The sequence below is a fragment of the Leptopilina boulardi genome, unplaced genomic scaffold (genome assembly GCF_019393585.1).
Source record: "Leptopilina boulardi isolate dan_hultmark-lab unplaced genomic scaffold, ZJU_Lbou_2.1 LbouV2_316, whole genome shotgun sequence".
Classification (NCBI taxonomy): Eukaryota; Metazoa; Arthropoda; class Insecta; order Hymenoptera; family Figitidae; genus Leptopilina; species Leptopilina boulardi.
This window is the reverse complement of record NW_026137881.1, coordinates 3,519,448-3,545,918: the sequence shown is the minus strand read 5'-3', so window position 1 is coordinate 3,545,918 and position 26,471 is coordinate 3,519,448. Positions and strand designations below refer to the sequence as shown.

Below are 26,471 nucleotides of genomic sequence, written 5' to 3'. Positions count from 1 at the left end.
GCGGACGATGCCGACGGTTTATATACAAAAAGGGGGGTATGAGAGAGAGATAGAGAGAGAGGGAGAGTGGGATTTTGCACAAGTTGACACGTCGTTGTTCGGGTCGAATGTCGGCTGGGCGCGAACAACGACCGCCAGGACATCGTGTCGTCGTGACCGTCAACAGGGACGAAAGTCTAGGAATACTGCTGCTTCTGCCTGCTACCGCTGTTGTTACTGGTAGTGGTGATGACGTTGTTGGATAGAGGTGAAGAGCAGTAGAAGGAGGGGAACTAAACCCCCAGATAGTCGCTGATTCTAGTTGAATAGAGGAGGGGGTAAAGCGACCGGCCTGCCACACTCTGCTGACTATACCACCAACTTTCCCCCCACCGTTCAGTTGCGATTCGGAGTCCGTAACGTTGACTTCGTTTTGCTTTCTTTTTGTTCTACTCTCATTTATCGTCACGTCTTTCAAATGTCACTGACGAGAATAGAGTACACTTAACAAAAAAAACTTGATAAAGTAAAAAAATCAAACAAAAAAAAAAAGAGTTTTGGAAAATTATTTTTTCCAGTGTTGTGTGTTTTTTTTTTGGGTTTTGGTGCCTAATAGTGATTCGCAGAAATTAAGAGGATATATATATATATATGTATGAGGTTTCAGTGTAAAACGTTTTTTGTTGGATTATCCAGTTAATTTGTGTGATATTTCTTTTTGGTGTGTACATGTGTTAATAGGAAAAAAAAAGTTTTTTTGTGACACAAATTTGGAATAATTTTTTATAATACCTGTTTCGTCAAGATGCTGACTTCTAGCGCAAATCAGTATCTTCGTCCAGAATATCTTACACCTCTACCAACGACAGTGAGTTTTTATTTTGGATTTTCGAAAGTTTTTTCTGTACTGAAGAAAAGGGTGGATTTTTAGACCTCTACTGACAATAATGGGTTTTTATTTTGAAATTTAGATTTTCGAAAATTAGAAATCGTTTTAGTTCTTGTTTATATATTTAAAAAAAAGTTGAAGAATATTTACTATACCAACAACGATCGATTGGGTTTTCGATTTTCGAAAAATAGAAATTGTTTCTTTTCTTCACTGAAGAAATAGTGAAAAATATTTTAGGCCTCTACTAAAGACACTGAATTTTCATTCTGGATTTTAGATTTTCATATTTTACACCTCCAATGACGACACTGAATTTTTATTCCAGAACTTAGGTTTTAGATTTTCGAAAATTAGAAATCGCTTTCTTTTGTTTCTACACTGAAGAAAGAGCAATGGGTCAATTTTTTTTTTTTGCAAACTAAAGAGATTCAGAATATCTTGCACCTTTACAAACAGTGAGTTTTTATTTTCCGTTTTAGATTTTCGAAAACTAGAAATCGTTTTGTTATTTCTACACTGAAAAAAATGTTAGCGATGATTTTTCCTTTTTTCTTCAACGAAAAAAAAGTTGAATTGTAAAATTCCCAAGTTCATATTTTTCACTCCCAAGTGTTTCAGTAACAGTAATTCTTTTCTTTCTGAATAGATCTTTTAACGTCGTTCTCTTTTTCTTTTCTTCTCTCGAAACATTAGAATTCAGGGTGCGAAATATATTCACGAATATTATTGTCCAAAGAATATATTGACACAAAGCATAGAGAGAGACACATCGCTATTTGAAGGTATTGAATTGAGTGTATATATATATATAAATGACACGCTTTCAAATTCCAAGTACGTTTACAAGAGAGAACATGCTGCAATAATGTTTTATGTTCGAATCTCTCGCGTCTAAACGGTGTATTTTTTTTTCTACTCGCCAATGCTTCATTAATATTGCATGACAGCGTTCTGTCAATGTCGAACGAATTGCATTTTCTCTTTTATCCTGTATATGTATGTGTGTGTGTGTGTGTATGTAACTCCTGTAAACTATTTTTGGGGACAGTGAGTGGCTGGCAAGCTTTCGGCTCTCGCATGCTCTGATTTATGTATGGCATAAATCAAGCGTGCGGCTCAGGCGAAACAATGCATATATATGTATATATTTCTTCTCATTTTTTTTTGTATGCAAGTAACGTGTGCTTGAAACGCGCGACCTAAAAATAAATTAGCGGAACAATTTTTAAATAATTCTTTCAAAAAAAAAAAAAAAAAGAAAAAAAAATTCTCTTGAAAGATCACGTTTGAAAATCATCTATAAACCGTAATGACAAATACATACATATATGTACCAAAACGAATGATTATTATCTCGCGTTTATTATTCACTTTGGCAATGATGGCATTTATTTATCACCAGTTGAGAAATAAGCAAAGGAATCAATTTTCTTTCGCGTGATTTGATAAAAAAAAAAAAAAAAGGTTAAAATTTATGTAGTTTTTTTTTTTCTATTTTAACGAGTCTCGAACGTTGATGAAGTTTATAATGGTTATAATCGCAACGATTTAGAGGAAATAATATTTCTCTATATATACTGAAAAAAAAAATTTATTTTATTCAAATACTCGATTACTATTGAGTATTATCTAATAAATATTTATTTGAACCAAATAATTTTTATTTGAATTAAATAAATTGTATTTGAACCAATAATTTTTGTACTTGAAACAAATACCATTTAATTGACTCAAATAATAATTATTTGATACAAATAAATATTTATTTGATAATAGTCAAGTAATCGAGTATTTGAATCAAATAAATTTTTTTTTTTCAGTGTACAAATTATATAAATTTTTGTGACGGTATGATTAGGGTCGAAAATTAATTTGCTGAATTTTTTTCTTTACCTAGAAGTTACTTTTTGCTGAATTTTTTTCTTTACCTATAGAAGTTATTTTTAGCCGAATTTTTATTCCTTCGAATTAGTGTTACAAATTGCATTTAGCCGAATTTCTATATTAGAGAATTTGTTACTTTAACGAATTTTTGTTATACAGATTTTTCGGTTTCAATGAATTTAACAGAATTAATATTTACACGAATTTTCATTAAACAGAATAGTGATAAAAAAAAAATTGTTATTTCACAGAAAAATATTGGAAAGAATTATTTTTTCTAGCAGAAATTTGATTTGCTTGAATTTATATTTTACAAAATTGTTAAAACGTCAAATTTTTATTTTTTCGAATTTTTATTTAACAGAATTTATAAAACGCCGAATTTTTATTTGTTCAAATTTTGGTTTTACAAAATTTTAATTTGTTCGAATTTACATTTTATAGAACTTTTAAAACGTCAAATTTTAATTTGTTTGAATTTTTACTTTATAGAATTTGTAAAAAACTGAATTTTTGAATTGTTCGAATTTACATTTTACAAAATTTTTAAAACATCGAATTTTCATTTGTTTGAATTTATATTTTACAGAAATTTTAAACATACCAAATTTTCATTTGTTCCAAAATTCCAAATGACCAACAAACAATCGACAGAAAATGATTTTGTTACGAATTTTCCTGACAGATATTTAATTCGGATAAATAAAAATTTTGGAAAATAAAAATTTCGGCCTTTTTTTAAAAAAAAATTCTGTATATTGTAAATTTAAACAAATAAAAATTCGGATACTTTTTGGCTAAATTTTTTCGTTAGATATTTATTCGGACAAATATAAAAATTCTATAAAATAAAAATTCCTGTAAAATACATATAAATTCAAAATCAAAATTCGGATAAAAAAAAAATTCTTTCTAATAAAAAAGTAAATTCTAAGTTATGAAATTTTGTTTAAAAAAAATTTTAATAAATTAGTTATAGAATTTTATTTTCCGGATGAAAAAAAATATGAAAAATTCTATAATTTTTTGCCTAAAAAATATTTCTTGTAGTTTTCATTCAACAACAAATTTAAAAAAAAATTTTTTTAGGTAAAAAATTATAGAAATTTTTTATTTAAAAAAATTATTTTTTTAAAAATCGTTTATCATAAACGTTGAGTACTTCAGATTCGTTGAAATCCTGAAAATTTAGTGACAAAAAATTTCGTTGTTCGTTTTAGTATTTTTTGAATTAGTCTATTTTTAATTTAAAATTCTAATAAAGAATTGAAAAAAATTACAATCTAGTTTTAGAACATATAATTTTTTGAATCCTCATAATAATTAAATTCATTCCATTACATAAATTGATATCAATTTTTTATTTCTCAAAATGATCAACTTCATTGAACAAAACGTTTAAAAAGAATATATATATATATTTGTTAGATAAAATACAATATGACGTGTCAAAATCAATATTCATTTATGGGTTTCAGCCCACAACTGACACGCAATATTGTCATAAATTTTCATTTTCTAAACTAGCATAAGTCACACACAATTTCATGTATATATATAATACTCTAATTTCAATATACCTAAAAGAGATATACATTTTCATGTTAAATATAACTGAAAATGAATTTTCATCGACTTTTTTTTCTATTATACTTAAAAATAAGCTATTAATTTTATGAATTCAAAGTATAATTTTTAACAGCCTCGTTTTTGGTATAAAAAATTCGAAAAAAAAAATGTTTATTAATGCCTCGTAAAATATTCTATGTTTCTATATATTTGATACATAAATTTTTGTTTTGTGGTTAAAATAAAAAAAAAAAAGAAAAGTTTTCCTTCAACAAGAATCGAATAGCGTAAAAATTGCTTCTTTCTTCATTAAATATTAAATATTGCTATAGGATTAAGAAGAGGGTGGGGGAAATTAAATTGTAAGAATATTTTCCATCGTTTCGAGTAGGTGAAATTGAATATTATTTTGCTATTTCTCCCCATCGACAAATCGATGAGAGAGAGAGAGAGAGAGAGAGAGAGAGAGAGAGAGAGAGAGAGAGAAAGAGAAATGAAATTCACTATGTGTAAGACTTATGCATCTAATTTATTTATCTCTACATTTCATTTCTATTTATGCACAAGAAATTCTACTAATAGTAATATATACAGACTATATACAATATATATATATATATGAATACACTGTCACATACAATGCAATCGATTTAATATTTCTTTCGCTTATTCCTTCAAAACTTTCTAATATTTTCTATTTTTTCAAAAAATTATTTAATTTTTAAAATTATATAAATAATTTACGTACATTATTTTTAAAAGCTTAAATTAATTTTTTTTTTTAAACATTCTGATGGAAAAAAAATCTTTATCTGGAACAGCGATATGTTTCATTAAAACAGCGAAAATTTTCGCTATTTTAGAGAAACTTATCGCTGTTCCAGATAAAGATTTGCTTCCGTGCTATTTTCATTTAGTAGTTTTTTTATTTTATTTTTACGTTTTTTATTTTGCATTTTTAAAAATTTTATTCTTACTTTCTTTATTTAGAACTTTTTTTAAATTATATTTTTAATTATCCATTTTGTCTATTATATTCTTTTATTTGTGAAAATAAAATTTAAAAGTCGTAATTAAAAAAAAAAAAAATGATTAATTTAAATATAGAAATACATCCTGAGAATTGTAGATAACAATATAAATATGAATTATACCAAGGAAAGTTTGTGATAAAAGTGAAATGATTGATTATTGTGCTTTTTCAAATGTCTTTTCCGGTTCAAGTGAAAGGTCAACTCATATTTTTTTTCTTTCTTTTTTTTTTATCTTCAAGAAAACCGCAAACACATGTTAACAAGTTTATTTTTCTTGTTTACTGTTTACTTATACTTTATATATATATACTACCATATAAAAGTCTGATTAAAAAAAAAAAAAAAATTTTTTTTTATTTTGCATTTCTTGTTAATAATTTTACTTGCAAATATTATGCTCTTTTTTTCCTTAAATTGACGCATTAATTTATAAAACAAAATTTTCATTTTCATTTTTTTCAATATTATAATATATGTATACAATAATATAATTTGAGACATTATGAAAATAATTTTTGAAAAAATATTCTATTTATACTTTTCTAAATTTGAATTAGTGAAAATTCGTTTACTATACTTTAATTTAGTGAAAATTTTCTACTAATTTTTAGTCACTTTCACTATAAAATTTTTGTGAAAAAAAAAATTATAACTAAAAAATATTAGTGAAGATAGTAATATTTTACAAAAAAAAAATTAGTGAAAATTTTTACGAATTTGAATTAGTGAACGAATTCTCATTAATTTGAAAAATTTACAAATTTTATGAATATTTCGAAAAATAATACAGGAGCACAAAAAAATCAATGAATTTTTCTTTTGAATACGAATTTGAAGTATATATACGTTTTGCTCCATCACATCAGGATTTTTTCCTAACTTCAAAAAACCGAGGATTTTATGTGTCCGACCAAATTTTACAAATATTAACCGATTTACCTTTCATCTTGGTATTTAGGGATTTTTGGGGCCTCTGATGATTACGAAATTGAACTAGATTTTCGAAATCCAAAATGGCAGATCCAATGTGGCGGTCGAATTTTTAAAAAATTATTGAATTTTTATAAAACTTGGTATCTATGTATTTTTGGGGTCGGTGATTACGAATTTGAAGTCAAAATTCAAAATGGCGGATCTAATTTGATGGAAAAATTAATTAATTAAAAAAAACATTTCTCTGATCTTATATGCGAACTCTCTTAATTTGAATCAGTGAAATTTCACTGGTGAAATAGCTAGAAGTCGGTTACTGAATCATTTAGTGAAATTTTCACTGAAAATCAGTCATATATCACTGATTTCGAGTGAAAATTTTACTAAATGAATCAGTCAATCTGTTTTACCCATTACCGATAATACAGATTGACTGATTCATTTAGTAAAATTTTCACTGGAAATCAGTGATATATGACTGATTTTCAGTGAAAATTTCACTAAATGATTCAGTAACCGACTTCTAGCTATTTCACCAGTGAAATTTCACTGATTCAAATTAAGAGAAAAAGAAAAACTTCTTTGATTCAAAGAATAATAGTTTTCTCGGTGCGTGATTTGGTCAAAGTGAACCATTCGTCATTTTTTTTTGTCGTACTGTAATATTTCAAAAGTTTACATCTCTTTTTTTTAATTCGGGAAAATTTTTATTTTTCAAAAGTGTAAACATAAAATATGCATAAAATTTGTGGGTAAAAAAAGTATTTGTATTATAAACAGAGTGGGCATTGATTTAATGAATAGCGTATATACAAAGATTTCTCTCTCTCTCTCTCTCTCTCTCTCTCTCTCTCTCTCTCTCTCTCTCTCTCTCTCTCTCTCTCTCTCTCTCTCTCTCTCTATCGTTATACGAGAAATTTATAGTTAAAGACGTAAAATAAATGGAAGTTTCATTATATATATGAAAGCGATCAGCGCAACGATGTAAAACATTACAGTGTTGTTCATAATTATTAGAACGGACTGAAAAAATGTCATTTTTTGATTGCAGAATTTTTATAAATTAATTATTTGCTTCTGAGTAACAATTTTTTAGTAATTTATGTTCTCCTTGAATGTTTACAGATTGTAGTTATTGCACAACATCGCGTAATCTGCAGAAAAAATTATTCTCTCTTGACATTGTCTATTTTCGGTGTTCAAAAATATTCGAACGGCTGATAAAAAAAGTTATATTCAAGTAAGTATTAGTCGGTTTCCTTTTCACTTCGATAAATTTTGTATTTTATAACATCGTAAGTTAAAAAAAAATTATTTAGGGTGTGAGAAATAATCAGGACAATACCAATGCCCAAGAGTTTGGAAATTTCCAATGATCTTCGCTATCGCATCATTGAAGACCGAAAAGATAGATTATCATACGCAGACTTGGCAAAAAAGTATAAATTGTCAAAGTCCGGTGTCTACTATTTGTGTAAAAAATATGCGACAACTGGATTCGTCGAAAACAAGAGCGGGAGAGGCAGAAAACCCAAGACAACTGCGAGAGACGACTCCATGATTGTAAGACTGGCTAAAAAAAAGAGCGATATATCGTCAAGGGAAATTGTGGAAGACTTAAAATTAAACGTATCAGCTGTAACAGTTCGCCGACGACTCAAAAAATCAGGATTAGACAGCCGTATCCAAAGAAAGAAGCCATACATCTCAAAAATAAATAAGAAAAAACGATTAGATTTTGCAAAAAAGTATGTTTCAAAGGATTCTAAATTTTGGGACAGCGTTTTGTGGTCAGATGAAAGTAAATTTGAGCTTTTTGGATCAAAAAAACGTAAAAGAGTATGGCGCCGATCAGGTGAAGCGCTTAAACAGGCGAATATTTTGCAAACGGTAAAACATGGCGGCGGAAATGTCATGGTTTGGGGCTGTTTCGCCTCTAAAGGTGTTGGAGAAATTGCGATGATTGATGGGAAAATGACCGGAAGTATGTATGTCGGTGTTTTATCCCAAAATCTAAAACAATCTGCCACAAACTTGCGTATGGGTCGACGATATATCTTCCAGCAAGATAATGACCCTAAGCATACGTCGAAAGTCGCGAAAGATTATTTCTCGAAAAACAAAATTCAGTTACTGGGCAGTCCACCACAAAGTCCAGACCTTAATCCAATTGAGAATTTGTGGTCGATTTTGGATCAGAAGTTGCCTTTTGAACGACGAAAAAATAGGAATGAGTTTTTTGAGACAATCAAAAATGAATGGCGCAAAATCAGCCCGGATACAACGCAGAAATTGGTAGATAGTATGCCTCGCCGACTGAGAGCAGTGATTGAAGCCCGAGGAGGTCCAACTAAGTATTAAGCGATAATAGTTGATGGTTAAAAAATTTTTGTTTTCACTTTTTGTCACAAATTGTTGACAGTTCGAATAATTTTGAACAATGCGTTTATTGGTTTTATGTGAAAATGTTTCTATTTTCATTAATTTTATAAAGAAAATTAATTTGTTTTAAGCGTTTTGTACCTAATTAGAGTCAATTAAATGTAAAATTAGCTTATTTAAAAAATAAATTAAAAATTGAAGTTTCTATAGCAGAATGTATAAAATTTTTATTCCCGTTCTAATAATTTTGAACAACACTGTAGTTCAGTAATATTTGGTAATCATTTGCGCGCATCGAAAGTTTATAGTCTGTCAACAGTGAATACGTTTTGGTCGATCGTATAACTCCCTGGTTGCAATCCAGTGAAGCATTAAAACCGAACGTCGACAACGAACAATCGGTAAACGGTGATTAGTTGCATCACAAAAAGAGAGAGAGAGAGAGAGAGAGAGAGAGAAAATCGCTGTCCCGGGAGAATCAGTTAAACGAAATATCGTGTTGTACTAAATGTTCATATTGCCACGATTCGTTATATTACTGGCAGCGCTATTACGCCCGCGCGCGTAGAAAATATAATTAGCAGTAAATTTTCGAGGTCTCGTATATCACTGGCGTTAACTGTATATATATATATATATATATATATATATATATATATATATATATATATATATATATATATATATATATACAACATACAGATATAATCAACCACATAATTCCTTTGATGTTCCACCGAAAGTATTTCAAACACTGATTCCAAAATATTTTCTTTCAATTATTATTACACTTCCCGGAAGTCATCACTCTTAATATTAAATACCTCTTTCTTGGTTGTGTATCATTAAAAAATTCATTGATATTATTAATTAAAAGCAGACAATTTTTTAATTGATTATTATTTCTTCATGCTCTTTAAATATTTTACTCGCATCATCCTGCTCTTTCTCTCTCTCTCTCTCTCTCTCTCTCTCTATAGCAAAGTACTGAAAGACAATTAATTTTTGAGGTTATGTCGCTATGTATATTTTATCGATATTTTAGATCGATCAAGAGCTGTCAGCAAATTATTTATTATTTAAACCTTAGTTCGTCGTCTTGAAAGATTAAATTTCTAAACTAAACGGATTGTATAGAGCAGCGATAAATTAATTATCTTGACAAATTTTTTATAAGAAATTATGTTTGATTTATAATAGTAATAATAATTTCTATAATTAATTTTTAGATAGGTAGTAATTTCTATTAAGTTATTAATTTTTATTAAGGTAGTAATTTCTATTAAGTTAATATTTTCTATTAAATTAATAATTTCTATTAAGTTAGGTTAAAGAGCTAAAAAATGTAATTCCCATAATCCCCACCAGGCGTCCGATTTGTCGATTTTTTTTACCAATAACGGCCATTTTTGTAGACAGAGGGTTAAGAACTATAACATAACCTCAAAAACAAATTTATTTTTTAACAAACTATTTAAATATTCCTTAAGAAATGGTTTTATCAAAACCATTGTAATTGATGAAAATTCATTTTGATAATAAACATAAATGTTTCATGAAGAAGTCAAATGGTTTTTTATATATATATATATATATATATATATATATTAAAAACAAGTCGTAAAGAAGTTGGATGAAACATTGAAATTGATTATGTACAGGGAAATAATTCATATTTCGTCATGCGTAAACGTCGATAGACGTCTGTGTAAATTGACTTCTCGAGCATAATAGGTCTTGAAAGTTTCTCATGGCACTTTATACCATGGTTTCTCCTTTCTACTTGGATAAATCACTATTATTATCTTCATCAGTTTCTGATTCAACAACTGTATATATATATATTAGAAGGTGAATTAATCTCAAAATTAAACTATATGCATTATATTCAATATCCTAATTCGTTATTCACCATTTCCGGTAAATTTGTCATTTAATCTCATGAATCTCAAAACTCTTATATTAAGGAAATAACTTTTTTTTTACTTTTCGTTTCAGTTTTTTTTACATTATGTAAAAATGAAAAGTGAGAAAGTAATTTTCAAATTATCCATACGAGATTATTATTAAAATAAATATCGACTCATTTCTTGGGAAGTTATTAGAGAATATTGCGTGTAATGGAAATTGTGTGTATATAGAATGATAATATGGAAAAAAAGGTACAAATATTAAAAGAGTACAAATTATATAGTGCAAATGCTGATGATCCGTGTAATTTGTAATCTTCGATCATCACGTTGGGTGCAGTACATTTCGTGAGAGATAGAAATCGACGATATATAGATATATATATATATATATATATATATATATATATATATATATATATATATATGTATACCAAAAAGGCACGAAGAAGAGTGACGTTTGTCAACGGGGCATAATGTACATTCGCGTTTATTCCGTCTCGAGATTTTATCGTTTATACTCTGATGCACGCATCGTAAACCTCGCTCCATTTCAAAGGCTCCTCTGTCGGGCGGTTTAATGGCCTCTCGTAGAACACACGTCGATGGGTCGCAAAGTTTCGCAACCAATTTCACAAGACTTTACCTCTCTCTCTCTCTGTCTCTTTCTTTCTTGATGCGACGACCGGTAAATATTATTTCTTTGATCAGTTTATTCAGACGGTGCGTCAACCCGCGATAGCGATATACTTTGACAGAATGAAAAATGCAATCAGTCACTTGAAATAATCTCCCCCTTTAGTCACGGAGGTCTAAATAAATATTTACTATCGATAATTTCCTTTCATTTCGAATTAGATAGTTTCTGTTAGTGATTTTTAGAAGTATTCGAAGTATTATTAGAAGTAATTTATTTAAAATTCCAAATTAACGAAATTTTTATTTTTCTGTTTTCAGTTGGACGCAAAGAAGAGTCCACTCGCCCTCCTTGCGCAGACATGCAGCCAAATAGGAGCCGACCCACCATCCAGTAAATCCCTATTGACCCCAATGGATAAAAGCAGCAAATCGTCTAAATCCTCTGAACAGTCTCGAGAGAAATCCTCCCCAATCTCCGTTACAGCGTCCGATTCCTTAAGATCAAGCTTTAAGCCCTATGAGTCTTGTTTGGGACGGGAGAAAGCATCAAGCCCCGAGGAGCAAAGAGCAGCATCAAGTCATTCGGCGTCCGGTAGAGCAAGAACACCGGCAAACAGTAAACGATGCTCCAGTAACCAAAGCGCCTCATCGGCAAGGGCAGCAACGCCACAGGGTCGTAGAACCGCCACACCAAACGGTGACTCAAGGGAATCACCCTCCTCAAGAACAGCAGCAATCTCCGGCTCTTCACTATCCACATCGGATCCACAAACATCATCAGCAAGTCCCTCATTGCAATCGAAACCCTCCTACAGTCCCGCTGGTATGCTAGCAATGACGGATCCATCCATCAAGGATCTACCACTCGGCACTTTCAAAGCCGGTTCAACACTACCAATCTCAACCTCCGGCTATCTTGGCTATCATTCCCAATTACCCATTGACGTTATGGCAAGCTCTCTCATGTCTCAACATCACGCAGCGGCAGCTCTCAAAAATGGCCTAGCAGCAAATCCCTACCTCAGCTATGCTCGAATGAAAACATCAACAGGCGCCGATACCTTAGTACCAGTTTGTCGCGATCCCTATTGTACCGGTTGTCAATTTAATTCACATTTTCTCGCCACATCGACGGCAAATGTAAAAATACCAACATCAACAGCCAATGGTGGTTCATGTCCAGCTGGTTGTACTCAATGTGATCATAAATCATCACCTTATGGACCATTGGGACATACACCGGCAGCTGCTGCCTATGCACATGCCCAATTGGCAGCACTTGCTGCTGCATCACAACTTCCATATGTCTGTAATTGGATAGCTGGTGATACGGCATATTGTGGCAAAAGGTTTGGTACATCTGAGGAATTATTACAACATCTTAGAAGTCATACCAGTGTATCAACTGGTGATCCTAGTGCAGCAGCGGCAGCACTTTCACTATTAACACCATCGGGATTACCACCAACACATCCTCTATTGTCAAGGACATATCCAACACCACCGCTCAGTCCATTGGCAACGGCACGTTATCATCCCTATGGAAAGCCTTCAAATTTTCTACCACCATCATTGTCGTCGTTAAATCTACCTCTACAACCACCTCATCCTCATCCAGCAGCCGGACTGCCACCTTATTTTTCACCATATTCACTTTACGGTGGACCACGTCTTGGTGCCACATCCGGTATGCATCCTTAAAGTGCAAAACCAAACATAAAGACTGTCAAAATATGTTTCAATATACTTTACGGATTTAACTATCTGCCTCCCGTTGTCATTGTTGAGTGAACTGAGTTTGTGTTTAGTGGAATTCCAAAAAGAACCTAATCGTAGTTCATTATGGACCTTTTGTACTGTTGTACATAAGTACTTCTGTATTCTATTTTTGGATACAAAAGATCAAAATTAATAAGTCCAAGCCAAAAGGATGAAAAGTTCGAAGTCCACTAAGGACAAAATAAAAATCTTAAAAGATCCAAAAGGGGAAAAAATTAAGAGCCAGTTTCACCAACTCCAGTTAAAAGTTAATCAGCTAAAGCCAATTTAATCATGATTTGTCGGTTAGGGATTTAATTGCTGATTAACTTTTAATCGGACTTGGTGAAATAAAGTTTAAATAATCGAATTATGTATTCAATTCTCTTTTTTCATTTAAAATTGTTGCTTTTTCGAACATTCTGTTTTTTTGGATCTTTTACAATTTTGGCTCTCTTGATTGGACCTTTTGTCTTCGATCTTTTGTATCCCATTTACTCGCACGAATTGAGAACGCTGTGCGCGCACATCTGAATAGTGGGGGATAGTGAACGGTGATTGGTTCCCCCATATCCTCGTTACTTTTGCGCGCAGCTTTCTCAATTAGGCCCACTCTACAATTGAGAAACATTAACAACGCTTTGCAATTTTCTTTCTTTAAAATCTTTTACAAATTAAAAAAAAATCATATCTTTAAAATCATTTGGGACAAAAGCACATAAAATTTTTTCATTCAAAAAAAATATTTTTTCTAAAAAATCGTTGATTATAAACGTAAATTTCGGTGTAAAATAAATGCATAAAAACCAATTTTTTAAAAATTTTAACATCCAAATAAAGCATATTGAAATATTTTTTGAAAGTTAAAACTAAAGGAATAGGCTGAACCGCAACTTGCGTGAGTTTTTTTAACTGTGATTTCCGAGTGTGAACGCTTCTTTTCCTCTTGTTATATTGAAAGAAAGAAAGAGAGAGAGAGATGATGATTTTATTAAAAAACATCATATATTATATAGCTGTGAGGGAAAAGAAACGAGCGTGCCTGATGATAAATCTAATTAATGTTCCTTCATGAACATATATATACGAAAAGCTCGAGCGAAATTATACTTGGAAGATCATTCGGACAAGTGATATACATAAGTCGATATTTCTTATTGAGATTAGTATATAATCATTGTGATGTTTGCAAAGTTAATTGTTGCTTTTTTTCATATTTAGTTAAATATTTATTATAATTGATAATAATTATAATGATAAACTTATAATCTATAATTATAATTCATAATTATAATTTATAATTATAAATTATAATGATAATTTGTAATTATAATTCATAATTATAATTTAGTTTTTCAAAATTAAAAAAATATATATATAGTCAAATTTCAATTTTTATATATAATATAAAATTTTTTAATATTTTTCTGAATATCATTATTTATAAAGAAAAAAAAAGAAAAACTAAAATTCAGAAGCAGAGTATTTTCATATAGAATTTTTCGAGATTATTATTTTTTTTTTTAAATATATAGTTTCAATAATAATTTTGCTCCGCTGCTAAACATATTTCTACACGATAACAATTTTGCGGTGACAGTAGCATATATACTCTTTTATCTGACAATTGATGACTTTTGCACTCGAGCGACTTCGCTTATGATTCACAAGCGGTCAACTCTAAAGACTCTAATATATATATGTATATATATGTTTCATTGTTTAAAAATCATGTGTAAATTTTTGAACGTTTAAATGAACAAAAAAAAATTTTTTTAATTTTATTTAAATATTACTTTCTGTAGCTACAAATAAATAATTAAAAATATTTATTGTCCTTTTTTTTAATAAAAAAGGTAATAAAAATTTAATTAAACAAAAAAAATTTTTTTCATTCATTGAAATGTTCAAAATTTTAGACACAATTAAAAATCAACAACACTGTGTAATTTTCTTTAAATTTTGTGTTAAACACAAAAACTAAAATTTTTTTTCGCAATAACTATTTTCAATTCTTCTCTCACTTACATATATATATATACTACAGATGTAAAATTTCATGAAACTTAATTTTTCAATATGTTTAAATTTTACGGTAAATTGATAAAAGAAAAAAAAAAATTGTGATAAATTTTATTTGTTATGTAAAATTTTAATTGAAGGCATAAGAAATTACATTTTGAAATATTGAGATTGATGAAATTCCATTTGAAAAAAAGAAAAACAAAAAAAAAAATTGTTCGGTAAATAATTAAGCGTTTATGTGTGTATAAGAGTAAAAGTCACCTGTACGTCAATCAAGAAGCACATCAACGTCAAAGAAAACACTAAAATGTCTTTTATAGAAAGTTAAGAGAACTTTGCCATCCATTGATTTACAGTCAACATTGGCCCAGTTTTAGTTTCTCGTTGATATATTATTTACGCAAGTCTATATATTGATGTGTGATATTGAGCAAATTAAACGAGTTCATCAAAGTGTAAAAAAATATTTTTTATTTGTTTAAATTTAACGTTCTTTTTTTATTGTTTAATTTTTTAGACGGAGCCCGCAACAATTACATAAAATTTTTTGATTTTAATTAAATCAATTATAGAGTAAAGGGAAAATACATAATTTTTTTTTTGAGGTTATGTTACTGAAAAATACCCTATTGCTAGGATAATATTCCCTTTGAGAAAATTTCACATTTAAAATAACAAAGAAGTTGTTAATTATGAAGGAGATTCCACAATAAATTGAATTGGCATTGTTTTTGTTTTGACTTACCGAGTTATGTAAAAACGATGCGCGCGCGCACCATTTTTACATAACTCGGTAAGTCAAAAACCAAAGCGATGCCAATTCAATATATTGTGGACTCTCCTTGATGTAAAATGTCAAAGGAACAGATGAAAATTTCCAACTAACATAACCTCAAAAAATAATTGCCAACTTAAAATAATAAATAGTTGACTGAAATCAAGTACATATTTATGCGTTCACTTTATATAAAAGTAAAAAATAAAATCGTCAAACATCTGTAAAACTTTTTTCTTTTGGTCAATTCTCAATAAACTTTTTTTCTATCTCAAAATATAATTAACCGAATGATCGCTGTGAAGACATTTCAATCGATCTTGACCATAAAAAATTCTCTTTCGAAAAAAAATCGGGGTAATCATTTGCGATTGATCTGATGAAATCAGTCTATGTCCATTATTCTATATTTATGATTTACGTGTTCATATCCTAAACACTGTAATTGTAATTAATGTAAATTTGTTCATAAACGTATGATATATATATATATGCCCCGCGATAACATTAATACGAGGCAAAGTGCTAACGATATATTTGATCGTCTATTTTTGCGTAACCAAAGTTTTAGTATCGGATTCGTTAGTCTCATCCCTAACGGGGCGATAATATTAAAAGTGTGTACATGACGTTCTACAATTTAAAAAAAAAAATGAAAAACAATTTCAAAAAGTATGAAAGACACACGACGTTTTTAATTTGAAGAATAATAATAAACTCAAAGAACGAAATGACAACTATTAGAAAATAAGTGCATATAATATCGACTGTAAATAGATTTATTCGGTATAGTAATTATTATTATTATTATTATATTATTATTATATTATTATATTATTATTATTATTATATTATTATTTGTAATGTTATTCTTCTGGGCGTTGTAAATGCCGATGTCTCTTGCTCACAAAGATTTTTTTTCATTTAGGTAACTCCGTTTTTTTTTCATATGTGATTAGTAATATGCAGATAATTGAATTTTTCAAATATGTGACACATACATACATAAAAAAAAACACACACACACACACACTGAATTCTTCGTTGTTTTATTATTGTTGTTACGTTATTATAGAACTTGTTTGAGTCTCTCTGAAAGTGAAATACAACAAATCGTTTCTTACTCAAAAAAAAATTATGCCTTATTATTTATGTAGCAAAATTCTTATTCCAAAATTCCTTAAATTAAAATTTAAAAAAAAATTGGTAATTTATTTTAGAAATTAATTTATTCGAAAAAAAAAATTGTTGCCATATATGAAATTTTGTGGATTTTTTTTTTGGTTTTATTTTTTTTATTATTTTTATTTTATTTTTGTTGTTCAATCATTATAAAGTAATAAATTTAATTGATATAGTAATTATCGTTATCATTATAGTATATATATTGCAGTTTATACAAATTAGTATAGTAATTTTTATATTGATCAAATAAATATTAATAATTCACAAAGAAATGTCATTATTTTTCACGTTTTTACTATTTGTAAAAGAAAATTAAAAATCTACAAAATTCGATAGAAAATATACATGAGGTAAGTTAATTATAATTTATAAGAATATTAAAATATTGCATTAATTATATATCAAGCTTTTAAAATAATCCACAATTAGATTTCACACATGTTCAAAAAAAAAAAGAAAAAAAAATAGCAATATCAATTTTAAACGAAATAAAATGAAATGCACTTATAAATGAATCATAAAATAAGAATTGAATTATATATACTATTTTTAACAAATGGATTTGAACTCTTTTTTTTTGGTAGATGTTCCAATTTAAGTCTGGCCACATATCTATACATAAATATATATATATATTTATTACTGAATTTTTACGATCGCAGACATACGACATTTTTAAAATTAATTAATCGTTTCGGTTATTTTTGTTTTGTTAATAAGAGTCGTTATAATATACCTATAACCTTTTAAATTCGGGAAAATATACCAATATATATTTTTCTCGTTCTTTACAGAAGTTTTAAAGAAAATTTCTTTGATTCCCCACTTGGAAAGATTCCCCGGAAAATGCCCCCTGGAGGTTCTATAAAAATTCCGCCGGAATTCCGACGGAATTAGGACTCTTAAAATTTCGAAAAAAATTGATCGGAATTCCGTCGGAATCCCATCGGAAATTCTTTGGAACTCCGATGGAATTCAGACGGAATTAGGACTTTAAAAAGTTTGAAAAAAATTAATTGTAATTCCGTTGGAATCCCATCGGAAATTCTTTGGAACTCCGATGGAATTCAGACGGAATTAGGACTCTAAAAATTTTGAAAAAAATTAATCGGAATCCCGTTGGAAATTCTTTGGAACTCCGATGGAATTCCGACGGAATTAGGACTCTAAAAATTTTGAAAAAAATTAATCGGAATTCCGTTGGAATCTCATCGGAAATTCTTTGGAACTCCGATGGAATTCCGACGGAATTAGGACTCTAAAAATTTTGAAAAAAATTTATCGGAATCCCGTTGGAAATTCTTTGGAACTCCGATGGAATTCCGGCGGAATTAGGACACTATAAATTTTAAATAAAATTAATCGGAATTCCGACGGAATCCCATCGGAAATTCTTTGGAACTCCGATGGAATTCCGACGGAATTACGTTGGAAGTTCCGGCGGAATTCTGCTAGAACCTCCAGGGGTCACTTTCCGGGGAATCTTTCCAAGTGGGTCAAAGATATTTGTGCATTAAATCCAAGAAATTCTAACATTTATTTATGGGCGTCAAAGAAACATTTAATTGAATTAAATAAAAAATTTCTTTTAAACGAAAATAATTTTTTTTTTTTTTTGAATCAAAGATAATTTATTTTAAACAAATAAATTTTCTTCGTATCAAGAGAAAAATTTTTTAAAACAATTTCTTTGAATCAAAGAAATCTTTTTTCTGTGTGTATATAAGTATATAATTCATTTACTTTTTAGGTCCTTTTTTAGAGCGCGTTAACGCATATAGTTTTCATATAACTAAATTATAAAGATATAAATAAAAATTTTATTAAAATATAAATATGAAATTATTACTGTTAATAAAGTTTGTGCCACAAAAAGTTGTTTTTATAAGTGTTGAGGTCATAAAAATAATGCTATATGGCTTTGAGAATAATTTATTATTTATGTTCTGTGTGTGTGTGTGAGAAAGGATCGAGAACAACGATTCAGAATGTACAATGGTTCATTTTGGTTTATAGTGTGTTGAGGCAAAAGACTTTGGACGCGCGGCAAAGTTGAAGTTGGGTATATTCATGAATACATTATCCTGTCTCTAACGAGGCGAATAGGTCAAGTGGATGGACTCACTAGCGGCTGTCCATAAATCAGTGAGAGATCACAGTCGAACCTTTACAATCTTCAGTTTCCTCGTTTCTTCTTCTTCTTCATCATCATCATCATCATCTTCTTTTTCTTCCTCTTCTTCTTTTTCACCTTCTCTCTACTTATTTGGCATTTCAACTTCTCATACATCTGCTTCCGCTTTTTGTTCATTGTCGCTGATGTCATCAGTAAATGTTTTATTGGCATCATTTTTCTGTTTCCCAACTTTTACAAAACGCAAATTATGCTTTAGATCCGCAATTTCTGTTTTTCTGTCAATTTTTACTCCAGAAATAGTAAAATTTACTCCTGAAATAGTATAAATTTTACTATTTTTGGAGTAAAAATTTGCTAGAAATGCGCAGAAACTGCGGACAGTTCCGGTTTTACTTTTACAATAGTAATAATTACTTTATTGGTTTTTCCTTTTTTCTCCGTGTAAAATTAATTTGTTAGAATTTTCTTTTAGTCGAATTTTTAATTGTTCGAATTATTTTTTGACTGAATTTACCGTAGGTTTATTTAAAAAAAATCGTTGATCATAAACGTTGCAAACTTCAACATCATCTTCGATTAAAATTTTTTTTTTTCCTGTCTTCATCTCTCCATTAACGCTTATATCCTTTCTTGAATTTCAACATAATTATAGGGTATCCTCATTCTCACTTCCTTCCTCTCAACTTCATTCCATCAATCATCGCACATTCAATTCTCATACTACTCTTTGTCTATATATATACCATCTTCAAACACACCCTTCTGAAACTTATTCACCGAAGAAATATATATATAAGTATTAATAATAATAATAATCTCCAGATCCTTCTGTGTGCACGTTTTACTTCGCTTCTTTAATAATGCTAAAATCCATTTTCCCTTGTCAACTTTCTCTCCCGTTGATTCTCATCTCTCTCTCTTTCTCTCTCTCAGCATCATCCGTTTTTCGGCCCATCAATCCAAATCTTTTACTATATTACACACTTGATGGCTTTTCTACTCAATTTTAAATTACCCCTTACTTAGCCTTATATTTCCTTCTGTTTTTGACATTTTATATATTATCCCTATTTTACCCTCTGCCTTGACCCTTGTCGTGACTCTTTTCATTTTGTCAGCTTCATGATGTTATGATCCTATATATTTATGTTCATGTATAATATATAAATTTATGTTGTCGGGAATTTTTACTCAACAAATAAAAAATATTAACTACTGCGGATTATTAAGTTCATTAATTAATAACAGCAATAATAATAATATTAATAATAATAATAATAATAATTTAATAAACATTTTTGTTCAAATAAGTTTTGTTATTTTATAATTTTTTAATTTACGTTTTTTCCCCACTAGCAGGGAGCAAAAGTAGAGGAGACCGGGGTTAGTTGACGCACTTTTTACTCTTTGTTGTGTAACTCACTCATTTTTGCTTTTTTAACCTTCGCTTGACAAGTTGCCCACCCAGGGTGGGCCAGACAAATTAAAATTGCCATATCTTCTAAAGTTTTGCCTTAATTGAATCGCGATTTTAAGTCACTGAACAAAATCTTAAGAACTTTCAAAAAATGTAAAAACAAATTTTTAAAAAAAATTTCTTCTTGATCATTTATAACTTTTATCAATGTATGTACGGAGATAACCGGGATGATTCAGATATTTTTTTAATTCTATTTTACAAAAAGACTTAAAATCATGCAGACTTTTCACTGTGAGTGTTTTATGATGTCAAATAATAGATATAAAAAATATTTTATTGCATTTTTCATTTTTTTAAATAATTTATTGTTATTATTTATTAACTTTCTTTGTTCTGCACCTAGAAAGATGCAGTTTTTTTCTAATTTTGCAATTTATCAAGCGGAATATAATAAAAGATAGATTTGATGTAAAATTATTAATTCAACAATTGTTTAAACAATTATTGTTATTATTTACTAACTTTTTTTGTTCTGCACCTAGAAAGATGCAGTTTTTTTCTAATTTTGCAATTTATCAAGCCGAATATAATAAAAGATAGATTTGAAGTAAAATTATTAATTCAACAATTGTTTAAACAAATAAAGTTAATAAATAACAACAATAAATTGTTTAAACAATCGTTTGAATACTAAATTCATATAAAATCTTCATGTTTATTATGTTGAGCTTGTTAAGTTGAAAAATTAGAACAAAATTGCAATTTTCTAGGAATATTATGAAGAATGTTAATAAATAGCAACAATTATTTGTTTAAACAATTTATAATAATAGTTGTTGCAAATTTAATTATATATTTTATTTTATTTATAACCTTTGAATTAATAACTACGAAGAAAAGGTAACAAATTTATAAAATTCTTCTACTGTCGTATGTATATTTGAAAAAGTTATAAATTATTAATAATAAATTGTTTAAACAAATAAAAAATCAACAAAACATTAATAAAATATATTATTTGGTAACATATAACAATTTTGGAAAAAAACTGAATGATTCTAAGTTTTTATTGCAATATATACAGAATGAGCCGTGTAGGCGGCTCATTTTGATGTGCAACAAAAATGAACCAGATGGTAGCGCCATTGTCTATTTCGTTTAACATTGACTCATTTTGATTTGAAACAAAAATGAGACTAGTTTTTTTTTATGTGTACTTTCTCTCTTCATCGGAAAAAACTCATTTTCCACCCGGCTAACAGGTGAAAAATAGTGTATACTTTAGGTGCATTTGTTAGAAAAAAATATTTTATAGAGGTATATATATTTTTAAGAAATTATCTTCTTATTAGGAATTAAATATAATAACACTAAAAAAAAGTCGAATTTTTACCCCAAAATCAATATAAAAAATTAACTGCAACAAATTTTATTCTAGATGGGGCGCCACCGTCTATGTGAATTAGCATTGATTAAAATTACCCGTAACAAAATTTATCCAGCGTTTTTTCTGTAATTTAATAACTTTTGTTAACTAATTTTTTATCTTTATCTCATTACTACTCTCTAAATCTGAATTAGTAAAAAAGATTACAATTTTGAATTAGTGACTCACTTTTTGCTTCTCAATTAGTAAAATTCTACTAATTATTAGTAACTTTTACTAACAATTAGTAAAATTTAACTAATTCTAAAGCAAAAAGTTAGTCACTAATTTAAATTAGTAAACATTTTTACTAATTCAGATTTAGAGAGTAGATTTTCACTAAAAAAAAAATTGGTCAAGTGCGAGTTACACTCACTTTCCTTGGGTTTCATTCACGATTATTTAAATTATTACGTATATTTAAAAAAAATATTATTTATTATTATTATTTAAATTTTTCAATTCCAATCGAATTCGCTATAATTTTCCTTTAATCTACTCGCGAAATTACGTATATATGTATATACCAAATTTGAGCTCAATCGGTTGACATGACTATAAGTTTTAAGGGGGGGGGGGGCAAGATTTTATAGACGGACATGAGTATAAAATCATAAGGGTTCCATTTCGGTTCACTGCGTGAACAGAACCCTAAAAAGTACATAACTTTTACCCAAAAAAATGGTATAAAAATTATACGTTACAAATTTTACACTATATAGTTGAAAGTGCAATATAAGTTTTAACATTAGTCAAAATTATCCACAATTAAATGATGTATAATTTAATAATGTTAAAAAAAATATGATACTTACTTGGCAAACTGCTAAGGCCCTGTCCAGTTTTTCATATGTTGAAAAAATCGTACCTGAAAGCAAATAAGTAACAATAAATATAACGAATTATTATAATAAATGAACACAGAAAAAAATTCTACTCATTTTTGCTGCTTATCATTTTGAGTAAATTATCAAAATGAGTAAACGGCAAACTTCACATTACTCAAAATGAAACTGGTTAGTATCAAATGTCAGGTTATGCTATAGATAAAATTGTTTACCACTATTATGTTGGTACTAACTGTGAACTATTTCATAGTGCGCCATCTGAGGATGAAAGAACAAAGTAATTCAAACGTAATAAACCAAAATTATAAAATACAATTTATGTCTCTAAAATTTTTTATAAATATTAAATAAAAAAAAATTATTAACATTGCAGTTAAAGTTAAAATATTCAAAATATTATTAAAGTTTTTATTTTCTATCGAAAAAAATTTTTTATCACATTATTATTAAAGTTGTTCATAATAATAATAATAATAATTATTATTATTATTCATATTATAATATTATATTAATAATATTAATAATTATGAGTTAATTTAATTATATAATAATATAAATTTATTTTTATTTTAAATATATTATACATAAGAATTTTTAAATAATAAAAACTCAATTTTATAATATTATAATATTTTAAAATAATCATTTCGTTTATTACAAAAAAAGCAAAGCTTTTCGTCCATTGACGATGGATTTTTTTCAAATAAAAAAAAAGAACAACTTCTACTAAAAATTATAGATCCAAATAAAAACTACATCAATCACATATATTTAATTTATAATTTTTTATTAGTTTATTAATCAAAAAACAGTAATTTTAAGAATTAAAATTTATTTGTTAAAATTTTTAAAGATAAATTTTTTTAATTTATTAATTAATGTGAAAAAAATTTAACACAATATCATTTTGTTTCGTAAACAATATTTTACTTTTAAATTTTTTAAATAAGGCGCCATTACCTTTAGTTTTTAGACAATAGCGCTTTCTTTCTCTACTTCATGTTAACGCAGTTGGTATTACTGCCTGTCGTTTCATATATGTTTCTTAACCTAAAACTTGATTTATTTTATTTTATAAATAATAATAAATTGACTTTAAAAATTAAAGTCTTTTTAGTTTAAAAGTGTTTATTTATGAAAAACAATTGTTTTAGTACTATTTTAAATGAAATAATCATTTGTTATTTATCTATAATTCATAGTTAAACATTTACTCAAAATGAAACTGACGTTGTTCATTTTAATATTTTTTCACTGAAAACTCAAAATGAATAAGAGCGTTATCATTTTTGCTGCATATCAAAATGAGTATGATTTCGTACTCATTTTGAGTACAGTTTTTTTCTGTAAAGTAAACGTAGTTTTTAAAAAATTCAAAAAAGCGAATCTAATATGGCAGATGAAAAAATGAATCGGATTGGCTTGAAATTTGCTTCTTAGGGATTTTTGGGTTCGCTGATTACGAATCCAATGTTAGTTTTTCAAAATTCAAAATGGCCAATTCACTATGATTGAGGAATTTTTGAAAAATTGATCCAATTTACCTAAAATTTTGTCAACATTTAAAATTTTTTATATTTCGACATTTTACACTTCCAGCAGACAAAAAAATGAAACAGTGGACAAAATTGTATTATCGTATCAATTTTAGTGCGAAATATACACTGAGAAAAAAGGTTTGAGCTGACAACCAAATATTTCATTTAATATATGTGCAACTAAAATTTTTTGGTTGACACAACTAAACTTTAGTTGACATCAACCAAAGTTTGGTTGAGACTACCAAATTCTTTTTCATTTTCTTATTTAGTCGTCTGAAACAAACTTTGGTTGTTGTCAACTAAAGTTTAGTTGTGTCAACCAAAAAGTTTTAGTTGCACATATATTGAATGAAATATTTGGTTGTCAGCTCAAACCTTTTTTCTCAGTGTAATAAATGCAGCGTTGTATTGTGGATGAAAATTTCAACATGTATATATGTATATATATATATATATATATATACATATATCAAGGTATATAATCTTCGTTGAAATGTCAATAAATTAAACGCAATTCGCGAGTATATATATATGTATAAATAGACACAAAGACTATAGACAGCAATCGTCAAGCGGCGTATGTAACGCTAATATTGATTTGCTTTAATGTGACATATGCAATGACATTCACTACCTGGCTGTCCCATGGGAAACATTTGATTGAATATCGTGAATCTACACACATGGTCGTCTCGTCTCGGACGACAGTTCAGGATACACATGAACTATGTACACATGTACATACATATATACACTATTATTTCTTTATACCTTCTGTCAGTTGCATTCATCTTTTAATTTTCAATAGACTGCAGTTTAAACGATCGATTTAACGTTATATGTATAGATATATATATATAAAACAGAAATTTAATATGTACATATAATAAGTATCTCAAACATATATATATATACCTTTTCTTGAAATTTTAATCATTCCACATTTTCATTCATTAATAATAATAAAATATTCATATCTACTATATTGTCTCTTTAAGGATATATACTGATTGTAAATTTTTTATTAGATTTAAAATTAATAACCGGTAGACATAATAAATTTTTAATAATAAAATGATTATACAAATAAATTTGTATTTTTTTTTTTTACTTTCTAAATTGGAATTAATTACTTTATTTATTAAACACTGTGGTCTTTAACACACTTTAATCCAAAATTAAAGTTACACACGGAAAGAAAAAATTGGGGAAAAATTACGGAACTCAGTTTAGTATAACTCTGCATGTCGAGACCATTTCGGGATATTTTCAAAGTTTAAGTAAGTAATAATATATTTTGGATAACAGTCTAAAATATTTTCTCAATTTTCTCTTAAAATGAATAAAATTAATAATTTAAGAAGAAATCAAATTAGAATGGTTAACTGCGCATCAGAGTCAATTCCGAGTTCCGTAATTTTTTAAGGTTAAAATTCTGAAGTCTCTCATATAGCGAGCAAAATAAAAAGTTGTTATGAATGTAAATAGAAAAATTCATTCCAACTTTTATAAGATCTTGCGAACTTTTTTGAAGAAACTACTAAATTTAATTGGCAAAAGTATTGAAAAAAAGGTACTGAATTATTTTGAGATTTTCCTGAAATTTTTCGGACATTTCAACTGATCATTCACGAATATATTTCTGAATTTTTCCCTCGTATCCAGGAGTTACTGAATTATTTCAGGACTTTTTTCCTCAACATTTTCTTTCCATGTAAAAGAATTAATAACCATTTCGACTAATTTTTAGTCAAAAATAACTAATTATTAGTAGAAAACTACTAATTCATTCAGTAAGGCTACTATTTCAATTAGTAAACTTAAATAAAATAATTAGTAGCTTTCTACTACATTCTACTTTCCGGGGAAAGATTCCCCGGAAAGTGCCCCCTGGAGGTTCTATCAGAATTCCGCCGGAACTTCCAACGTAATTCCGACGTAATTCCGCCGGAATTAGGACTCTAAAAATTTTGAAAAAAATTAATCGGAATTCCGTCAGAATTCCGTCGGAATACCATAGGAAATTCTTAGGAACTCCGATGGAATTTCGACGGAATTACGTTGGAAGTTCCGGCGGAATTCTCATAGAACCTCCAGGGGGCACTTTCCGGGGAATCTTTACAAGTGGGTCTCT

General features: G+C 28.3%; 1 protein-coding gene across 1 annotated transcript; it reads left to right on the top strand.

Moving 5' to 3' along the window:
• The first annotated feature begins 367 nt into the window (after positions 1-367).
• Positions 368-15,989, top strand: LOC127284006 (zinc finger protein Elbow). The gene is made up of 2 exons (XM_051309270.1): positions 368-847; positions 11,541-15,989. The coding sequence occupies exons 1-2, from the start codon at positions 785-787 to the stop codon at positions 12,921-12,923; spliced, it is 1,446 nt and encodes a 481-aa protein (XP_051165227.1). The 5' UTR covers positions 368-784; the 3' UTR covers positions 12,924-15,989.
• Positions 15,990-26,471: the final 10,482 nt, after the last annotated feature.

Excerpts from the sequence above, each read along its gene's own strand:
- LOC127284006 (XM_051309270.1), top strand. The coding sequence starts at position 785 with ATGCTGACTTCTAGCGCAAATCAGTATCTTCGTCCAGAATATCTTACA. Across the intron at positions 848-11,540 it reads TTACACCTCTACCAACGACA|TTGGACGCAAAGAAGAGTCC; the intron begins GTGAGTTTTTAT and ends TTCTGTTTTCAG.